This window comes from Triticum dicoccoides, chromosome 6A, assembly GCF_002162155.2.
Source record: "Triticum dicoccoides isolate Atlit2015 ecotype Zavitan chromosome 6A, WEW_v2.0, whole genome shotgun sequence".
Taxonomy (NCBI): domain Eukaryota; kingdom Viridiplantae; phylum Streptophyta; class Magnoliopsida; order Poales; family Poaceae; genus Triticum; species Triticum dicoccoides.
Genome location: NC_041390.1, coordinates 81,925,223 through 81,934,841, shown reverse-complemented (window position 1 = coordinate 81,934,841; position 9,619 = coordinate 81,925,223). Strand labels below are relative to the sequence as shown.

The following is a 9,619-nucleotide window of genomic DNA, read 5'->3' as shown; positions in this document are numbered from 1 at the left end:
ACGCCTCCGTCGAGCTCCAGCACCCCGTCGTACCACTCGCCGCCCCAGGGATCCACCACCCCATCACCACCGCAGGGCTCAACCACTCCATCGTACCCGACGCCGCCGTCCAGCTCCAGCACCCCGTCATCCCACTCGCCGCCGCAGAGCACGCCGGGGACCCCGTCGTACCCGTCTCCTTCGTCAGGCACCCCGATGCCAGTAGGAGGCCACGCGCCGCCTCCCCCAACCTCGGCCGACAAGCCAGACGGGCGGTACGCGCCGCCTCCGGGCTCGTACGGCCCCACGACGCCCTCCGGCTCGACGCCACCATCCTCCGGCAGCCACCAGACGCCGTCGCCGCCCACGGAGTACCCCGGCTACGCGCTGCCTCCCCACTCGCCGGGGACACCAGCCACCACCACGCCTCCATCAGAGACGCACCCAGGCACCCCGTCCTCGCCGTCGTCGGGAGCAACAACGCCGTCCACGCCCGAGCACTGCGCGCCGCCGTCCCAGGGCGGCAGCACCAGGCACCCGACGCCGGCCGGCGCGAACCTGCCGTTCCCGCCGGTGTACGGCGTGGCATACGGGTCGCCGCCGCCGCCAATGAAGCCGTACAACTAATTCCTCCCGATCCACCGCCGGAGCCGCCGCCAACAGCCGATCGCCGCCAGTATAATACCTCACCTCGCGCTCGCTCCGCCATCACCCGTAGTATTTTTTTCCACCTTGGATTTCTTTTTCATCTCTTCTTCTTCCTTCTTCTGAATTTGTTGCGAGTATTCGATCCACGATCTACAGAGAGAGAGATTGGATGGAGTTAAAAGAGGCCCTCCTATGTATTCTTTCTGCCCGGATTTATTAAATTAATTTGGATGTGTAATCTTCGAGCCTGCAATAACAGAATGAGTGGCACCTTCATCTACTGCAGTAAAACATCTCGATCTGATACATGATGATCAAAAGTGTACTCCTCCTAACTCTGAACACGGGTTGATTACTCGTAGAGGAGACGCAGAAGCGCAGCGGCCAAAAAGAGCAGCAATGAAACCGAGAGGGAGAATGTTGGGCATCAATTCGCTCTTCCTTCTCGTAATTTCAGATCGAAATTCTCCCCGCGCAAAAGAGGAATCGGATCAAGATGAAAATGCGGCGTTTCGAGGGAGCAGGCGCAGGTGCGGGGCGCACACGGGTTGGTCCCTCCCCCAGAACTCAGAACTGCACATGAAAAGGCCATGGCATTTTCCCGGCTCACGCCAGCCGCGCGATGCTGCAACAAATCAGACATCCATTCCGTGCGCCCGCTCGCCAGCGCATCCGCCACCTTGCTGTTGTACTTGTCGTGGGGGTGGGGGGAGGGGGAAGAGGACGACGTACGTACATGCATGCATGGGCATTTCTATCATGGAGGGCCCGGCACTGGGCCGGTCCGGCCGTCACGCATGGGTAGACGGCATTGGCCATTGGCAAGGCGCCAAGGGCAAAGCAGGCGGGGTAGGGGCAAGTGGTGTCGCTGTCGGTGCCCATCGATCCATCCATGGAGACAGACAAGGGGGACTGAGCGAGCGAGCGAGCGAGCGCTCGCTGTGAATGGCGAGGAAGTGGCTGGTGGGTGCTGGCCTGCTGCTGGGCATCATTTCATCGTGGGGCGGCGGCGGATCCAAGATAAAATAACACTGTCCTAAGTTGTAGCAGTACGGACCTCTTGTAAACAGGCAGTAATCAAGTGTTCTCAGATGAGATTCCGAAAGAAAATGTGTAGTTAGATGTTTGCTCATGTACGTCCACCGGAGCAAAGTACACGTTTGCTCATGTACGTCCCATTTGCCAAATGCTACTCGTAGTAAGGAAGAAGAAAGCAGGCAGCGACCAGTGAGCCAGTATTGGTTTGGGGCCTTGGGTCAACTGGGTCTGCCTCAGCACCCACCGTTGACCTTCCACTACTCTCATGATCTGATCTGGTGATCCCGGCCCATAGCGACGACCATATGAAGTTTCCGAACAAGTGTAGCGGGCACCCGCACAGTGATCCTTTGAAGCAAAAAAAAATGGTGGAAAGAAAACGAGCGTGCGGCATCGGCATGTGTGTTCGGTAAACCAAACACGTGGTAGGAAAATAGTCAAACAAGAAGCGAGGAGGGGACCTGAGATTTCCATTGTCTTTTCTTTTCTGCGAGGGAAATATATAGTAAGTACAGTAGACAGTAGTACTCCTGTTAACAGGCAGTGTGAAATGGTTCTAAAAGAGAGACGGTGCGAAGCGTTCGCGGTTATACTAGAAAAGAGACGGTGTGAAATGTCATGATGCAAATAATAGAGGAGGAGCAGTGGTGGTGGTGGCGCAGGAGTGTGCAGACGCCGTCCGGCCCTGAATGTGCTGGCGCTGTTGTGTGTGCAGGTGTTCTGCGTGCGTGTGAGCCCCGGAGAAATTTACGGAAGCAGATCACTCAGTGGGAGCAGAGCAGGGGGGCGGTGCCCCAGGTCGCGTGCAATTCAAAAAAGCCGGTGATGTCACCGGAACGTCAAGCTGACCCGTGCATGCAGCCCGGCGGCCCGGCCCACGCAGGCAGGCCTGGCGGGCCCACCTGTCAGTGCTCACGAACGAGCGTCTCCTTCTCGCAAACCTCTCATCAGTTCTAAAAAACCACCCCTAAAATCAGTTAAAAATAAAGCCTCGTTAATTACACCAAACCGAAGCCGGTGACAAACCTCTATCTACCGGAGAGCATGGCCGTGCCGCGCCACATACTCTGCAATGCAGTGAAGCGCCATGGCCATGGTGCTACTACTACAAGAAATCGACTTCCGTGATGAGCTACGGCCGCTTGCTGCCGCAGAGGACGTTGGCGGCCTGGCGGGCGAAGTAGGTGAGGATGATGTCGGCGCCGGCGCGCCGCAGGCACAGCAGCGACTCCATCATCACCTTCTCCTCGTCCACCATCTTCAGCACGCCGCCGGCCTTGATCATCGAGTACTCGCCCGACACCTGAACACAGCAACCATCATGCGGTTACAAACAAATGCGTCGAAATAAGTGGCATTGATCTGTTTGACAGATTACTAGTGCATCTCAAATGATCACGTGTAGTAGGGTCAGGCAGGCGATACGCATTGGAGGACGTGCAAAACAGATTCAAGGGGATTCTCCGGAGCATTCATATTGGAGATCAGTTTCAGGGTGGTGTTATAGACAGGGACAGGGTTCAAGGGGAGGCCAGAAGCTATTTCTGAGAAAACGATATCGAAAATGTCTGCTTTGCTTATTGCTAAAGATCATTTGGCCGCCAGTCCTTTTGTTACACATGAACCTAAATCTCCTTCTGGGTAAAGAGAAAATAACAAGACGAATCTAGGTGGCACTATGCAGTACATGTGGCCCTGAAAATGGCTTCATCAACAACATTGTACCTGACGCTAAGAAAATGGTTTCTGCTTTCACGTGAAATATGGAAGATGTGGTTGCAGGTAAAAAAGCTTGCAAACTAACCTGGTATGCAGCAATCGGCAGGGCTGAATTATCCCGTAGAAGTCGGATAATATCCAGGTATGGTAATCCAGGTTTCACCTGACAAATGATAACATAGCTTTTAGTACGCTACACAAGCAAGGAAACAAACAAAGACTTTGATGATCGAGCACTCTGTATACAAAGTAACAGAATTACCAGAAGAATGTCTGCTCCTTCTGCTTCATCTGCTGCAGTTTCTATAAGGGCTTCTCTGTAATTGGCTGGGTTCATCTGATAACTTGAGAATCAACAAAGCGTGTACTAGGTCACTTAGATATAATGATTTTAAATTATACACTGGATGTAACTACAAGTTTTAAGGTTAGGTACATACGTCTTCTTGTCTCCAAATCGTGGATTTGAATCCAAAGCTTCACGGAATGGACCATAAAATGAACTAGCATACCTGCAATATCATAGCTTATACATCATACACATGATCCTACTTGCAATTTGTAGTCAAGGGGAGAAGAAAATTATCAAATATAATAAGACAACAGTAGGTTCTATTTCAGGACAGGTATGTACTTGGCAGTGTAGGACATGATGGAGACATCATGGAAACCCTCCGCATCTAAAGCAGCCCGAATTGCTCCAACACGACCATCCATCATGTCACTAGGACTGACAACATCAGCACCAGCTCGAGCCTATTTAGCAACAGCAAAGTTTCCTATAAGTATGTACTCAAAGGTATACTAAGCCAGGAGGCCCATGACTACAAGGCCGATTCAGGAAAGGGAACCTGGGAAACTGCCTGCTTGCACAGCTGATGGACTGTTTCATCGTTCATGATGACTCCTGCAGTGGGATAAAAGGCCAATGGAAACATGGTTATTAATGAGTGCCATTATCGAGAAAAAGAGCACATTTCTACCAACATACTTTTATTGGTACGAAATACTAAACTGGAATGCACATCCAATTGACTTGGCATGCAAACATCTCCGTTGTGGAATTTAATGCCCTCAGCTCATATGTAAACAGGGGGTGCCCTCAGCTCATATGTAAACAGGGGGGAAACGAGCAATTTTTTCCCATAATCTACATGGTCAGAAGTAACAGATTGATGTTCTATTCCTTTCATTTCTATACAAACAGCATCTAGTTGAACTTTGATGGAACTCATTTATCAGTCACAAAACTCCTCCAAAGCTGCTTACTTCGGAAAGTATAAATCAATATCAATCACACAAACTATGATTAAAAAGTAATAACTGCAGCCTCCGGTAACATCATCCAACATAATGTAAAAAAAATCAGGTATACTCTAACAGTGCAACTCAAGCATGATCTAACGGGCTCATATGCCTGTAAAGCCTATACAACACTACTTTTTCTCAACATTCTTCCAAATCAGGTATGCTCTCTTGGTCTCGATAGAAGAAATAAAGTTTTCTTTAATCAGTATGGCACTACAAGTCTACAACAGTAGCAGTATTAAGCAATGAGTGTTATATTAATATGATTAGATTGTTAGCATATGCAAAGTAAAATTCTCAGGATATCACACTGAACTGAAGCAATGAATGGAAGTAAACTTCAAATATTATCTCTCTGGGAGCAAATCTGCAAGGAATAAATTCTAACCATCTTCCCTCACAATGCCATCATGACCATCAGAAGAATACGGATCCAAAGCAACATCAGTGTAGATAACCTAAACAGGTAGTATGGTGAGAAGCGAACATGTTAGCATTTGGCATAAATGATGTAATGTGACAATGATTATCAAATGTAACACATGACTCACAATGTCAGGGTACTTATCCTTGAGCAGACGGATTGTTCGCGGCACTAAACCATTATCATTATATGCCTCATCTCCAGTTTGCGTCTGATGGACAAAGGACGTCTATGTTATTCCATATGATCTATGCAATTCAATTAGACGAAAAAAACTTATGTTTCTGGCAAAACCTTTAATCCATCAGGAACCTTTGGAAATAGCACAAAGCTGTTAACACCAACATCGCGTGACTTGTACACCTGTGAATAATAGCAGTTCAACAAAACTGATTTCTTCCTGAAGATAGATGTAGCTAACTAAGACTTGAACAAGAGGGTGTGACAATAGTTGCTAATTTTCCAGCGCATTATTAACTATCGTCGTAAACTCGTATGGATATACATGCACTGTTTCTAGTATGGTGATATTGAAGTTATATGGACAGCAATGTCCTTACTACAGAAAATCACCTAATGTATCATAATTCAGGCATAGCTCCAATGGCACCGAATCATGTAAACTGCGGTAAGCTCGGTACCTCTTCCAGAAGCCCGTGCCTCCATCCAAGCCTGAAGCACCCAGGCATAGCTCCAATGGGAGTGTCTTCTTCACCTGCACATCAGTACCAAACTACCAATCAACCAAACTGTACCCACCAATCTCAGTTGCTTGCACCAACCATGTTTCAGTATCCCAATCACCAACCTTCGTGGATGAACAGAGGGAGGACGAGGTTCGCGGGGGTAATGCTGGTCTCCTGGAACGCTGCCCGGAGCGCCGGCGACCTCCGGTTCCGGCGAGGGCGCTTCGCCATGTCCTGCACACACACATCAAACAAACACCCACATGGCCACAATTCAGCACAGCGATTGGAACTTGGGCAAATGCCCGGATGAGAGGGGATGTGACGTACGAGGGGCCTGATCTCCGGGGTGCCGTTGGGCGCCTGCGGCCTGGTCGGCGGCGGCGCGGCGGGGAACTTCCCGTCGACGGCGTCCGCCTCGCACTCCTCGATGGTCCGCCCCGACCGCGCCTGGACGGCCGCCGCGGCCCCGTCCCGCTCGGCGCTGGCCCTCGCGGCCACGGGCCTGGCTCTCGGGACGGGCCGCAGCGAAGAGGTCCTCCGAGAGTGCTGCACATTGGCGCCGACGGCGACGGCGGGGGTGAAGGCCACGGTGGAGGCCATGGCGGGTTGAGGTTGGCGAGAAGCGGAGAATCGAAGAGTGGATGTGGATGGATGATGGCGCTCATGATCCAAGTAGACCCTCCTGCAAGCTGGTCCCACATGACAGCGAGAGATGCTTCGGGTGTACTCTTACATGCGGTCCCCACACGACAGTGAGAGATCGTGGACCCAATATTTTACACAATCATGTTTGGAGATATCATTCATCACTGAATAAACACAACTAGCCAAATCGAACGAAAGGCGGTGCTTCCGCAATTTTCGACAAAATTAGATGCACATGAGAAATTTTGCTCAAAGGTCAACAAACTTGCCCAAAAGTACAGGACCATTTTGCTCCAAGACCACCAGAATCGAACATAGCTAGTCAGCACCTGAGGGAGATGAATTACAGGACTATTTTCTGGACAGCAATCAGGACTAATGAGGATATATTCATGTTTTTGTTAGGGATTACATACACAACGATTCTCAAGAAAACTGGGTTGTATTCTGTTGCCAGGCCAACGATGGACCATACGGATTGGGGTCGATTCAATCTGCACACAGCTTGTCTCAGCTTCGGCGAAAGCTAGGCAAAATCGGAGCCTTTGGATTGCCACCATTTGTTGCTGCGAGAGCTTCGCACGCGCTGGAACCACCTGTCCCATGAAGAGTTCTCCGGGCTACTTGTGCTGCAAAAATGCGACCGTGTTACACTTTGTGTGTGTGCTCATACGGTCAGATTTCCTAGGGTGAGATACTGGCAAGAATAAGATGTGGTGGCACTTACATTGGAAGAAGCGGGTCAGGTTGTCCTTCAGTACTTGTGATCACCCTGGCTTAGTCAAGAGGAAAAACAATCACAAACTGGAATGCAAGAGCACGGGAAACATATGCGATATACTTGAAATTACTTACTCCCGGCATGCCGCAGATGCAGGTTCCATGGTTTCAAGCTCATTCAATTCATCCTGTGTCATATACACAAAACACAATATACATCAGAGATAATTAATTTCAACCTGTAGCGTAGCATGCTAATGATCAAATCCATAAACTTCTTCCCCAAAGGATGCTAGATCACTTATCATGGTTATTTTGTTAGAACTTTTAGCCTAACATCTAAAATAAACATGGCTGGAAACAGAAGAGTGACTTCTAAATCTTCGAACCTCTTTTGTTTTCGATTGGTATACTGTGAAGAAACATGATTGTGAATAACAGACCAGATCAGTCTGATCATAATCTGGTGGACATTGGTACAAATTCATCATGATGACCAATTTCAGGACTTCACTGAAATCTCCCTGTTTCTATAGCCAATCATTGGTATGACGGAGTAAAGACCACAGCCTGCCATAACTCCTTGAAGAATCCAGCATGGAAGAGAGAAATGATAATTTCTTTGCACAGACATTTTATATCTACCTGAATGCTCAACCTTTTCTTTTTTGCGACTACTGAATGATCTATCTAGTATTACCTCCGTATCAAAATAATGTAAACTCCTCAGATGTCCCCTCATGTCCTTAAATCAAATTCATGATGTAAATAATTCTACAAATGTTAAAATTCATTTGTTTAGACGACAGTTCCAGTAAAGGGAGGAAAAGAATTTAGAGGTTAGAGTTCTTTCTGGAAAAATTCTGTTATCTATTCATGGTAAAGGAGAGTAGATACGACGTAACAAAAAAAAAAGATTCACTGCCAGAGATAGAAACTGAAAGACAGGGATAATGTGGACAATCATATCGAACACTTCCACATTTATACGTTCCAGTAGCAACTTCCTTGGAAAAGCATCACGGACAATTTCCAGATAACCCTCCATCCAGCAGAAATATGCATGGTTCGACAGGTCAAAAGTGTGAAAAGGAGATTTTTTTTTTCTTCTAAATGACGTTCGTTTAGACTTTAGTACCCTGCTGGCCCCTCCAAACAGTCATTTTACACTTCTGGCCCTCGGGGATATGGCGCCATTTATATTGGCCTTTTTTTTGGGGAGGGGGGCGGGTGCATTTTGATTGTTGTTTCTAGGTCGTACCAGCCTCGATGGAGTACACGGTCAGAACTCAGACGCCATCATGCAGTCCAAGATATGTACACCACCGAGACACACGAGACAAGACACCGCTAGCGTGGACAGTTGGCTGTTTTAGCTATTCACCGGTCATGGGTTCGAATCCTGGCTAACCATCTTTGTATTCCCTGTTCCGATTTTCTTATTTTCTTCCTGGCTAGGCTTCTTATTTTCCGATTTCCTTGGTCTTTTAAGGTAATAAATAAACTCTATAAGAAGAGAAAAACTGCTGTCGCTTTGTGTTTTCCTGGCTAGGTTTCTTCTTTTCCTTTTTCCGATTTTCTTTGTGCTTTAAGTTAATAAATAAATTCTATAAGAAGAGAAAAACTGTTGCAGCTTTGTGTTTGTTCCTACTACTAGACGTGCACTCCTCATCTCTCCTTCGCTATTTTATTTCAAGCTAAGAAATACAAAGTGTGCTCAGATCGCATCGATCGTTATCTCTTGAACGAGAAAAGAAAATGTTCTCTTGATGCAGTGTTTTTCTCCATCGATCTTAAGCATGTCCAGCATGTAGATATTTAGAAGGCATGATTTCGTGAACGGGTTCGAGGTTGGGGACGTGCTTGTGGCCAAATTTGTCCTCCCAAGTGTTATGATACTCTGCTATAGCCGCGAAGATGGCGGGAACCAGGGAGAAACATCTGCATCATTAATCAACGCTACCAGTGTATTTTTCACTATTTTATCATAAACATCTGTGTGTAATCTGTAATGTACCTCTCTCTCCAGTTGATTTTGCTGGGTCCCTTTTGGTGTCCAAGTAACCAAGCCCATCAATGGACGACTCCAGTTTGTGTGTCTGCCTTAAACGTATGCTCATTTATGGCATGATGACCGGACGAATAAAATAGAGCGTAATAAATCCTACAGGGTGGTCATGTTTATACCTGTGTGGCTGTTGAATGTTTTGGATAGAATCATAGAATTAATTTCAGGTTCTGCATCAGCGGTATTTAATTTTGTAGTAAGGTGATGTACACTGTATGATGTTTTATGCACAATGCAATGGGACGAGGGCTTTGTGCCCTGTGGCTCAGAAAAAAAAACTACAATAAGAGAAAACAACTTGCTACTTGAGCTGAAGTATCGCCTCCTCTATGTGTTGATGGAAATTAACGAGACATATTACATGCTGGTTGCTCCAAACTG

General features: G+C 47.6%; 3 protein-coding genes across 3 annotated transcripts in view; 1 reads left to right on the top strand and 2 right to left on the bottom strand.

Annotated features, from left to right (window-relative positions):
* LOC119315136 (leucine-rich repeat extensin-like protein 7) overlaps positions 1-912 on the top strand; it is a 3,233-nt gene extending 2,321 nt beyond the window's left edge. The window contains exon 2 of the mRNA XM_037589811.1: positions 25-912. Within this exon, the coding sequence (XP_037445708.1) occupies positions 25-606 (582 nt within the window). The 3' untranslated portion in view covers positions 607-912. The remainder of the gene's footprint in view (positions 1-24) is intronic.
* Positions 913-2,612: 1,700 nt separating this feature from the next.
* LOC119315135 (delta-aminolevulinic acid dehydratase, chloroplastic-like) lies at positions 2,613-6,435 on the bottom strand. The gene is made up of 12 exons (XM_037589810.1): positions 6,133-6,435; positions 5,925-6,036; positions 5,758-5,831; positions 5,411-5,479; positions 5,244-5,327; positions 5,081-5,150; positions 4,236-4,291; positions 4,019-4,140; positions 3,825-3,896; positions 3,647-3,728; positions 3,470-3,547; positions 2,613-2,968 (listed from the first exon to the last, which is right to left on the bottom strand). The coding sequence occupies exons 1-12, from the start codon at positions 6,403-6,405 to the stop codon at positions 2,798-2,800; spliced, it is 1,263 nt and encodes a 420-aa protein (XP_037445707.1). The 5' UTR covers positions 6,406-6,435; the 3' UTR covers positions 2,613-2,797.
* Positions 6,436-6,689: 254 nt separating this feature from the next.
* The window catches only part of LOC119315134 (guanine nucleotide-binding protein subunit gamma 2-like), a 5,483-nt gene continuing 2,553 nt past the window's right edge, over positions 6,690-9,619 (bottom strand). The window contains exons 2-4 of the mRNA XM_037589809.1: positions 7,306-7,358; positions 7,178-7,222; positions 6,690-7,079 (exon numbers count right to left, since the gene is read on the bottom strand). Of these exons, the coding sequence (XP_037445706.1) occupies positions 6,977-7,079; positions 7,178-7,222; positions 7,306-7,358 (201 nt within the window). The 3' untranslated portion in view covers positions 6,690-6,976. The remainder of the gene's footprint in view (positions 7,080-7,177; positions 7,223-7,305; positions 7,359-9,619) is intronic.

Coding starts and splice junctions, on each gene's coding strand:
- LOC119315135 (XM_037589810.1), bottom strand. CDS start 6,405: ATGGCCTCCACCGTGGCCTTCACCCCCGCCGTCGCCGTCGGCGCCAAT. Junction 5,328..5,410: donor AGGTTCCTGATGGATTAAAG/GTTTTGCCAGAA, acceptor TTTGTCCATCAG/ACGCAAACTGGAGATGAGGC. Junction 4,141..4,235: donor GCAAGCAGGCAGTTTCCCAG/GTTCCCTTTCCT, acceptor GTTGCTAAATAG/GCTCGAGCTGGTGCTGATGT.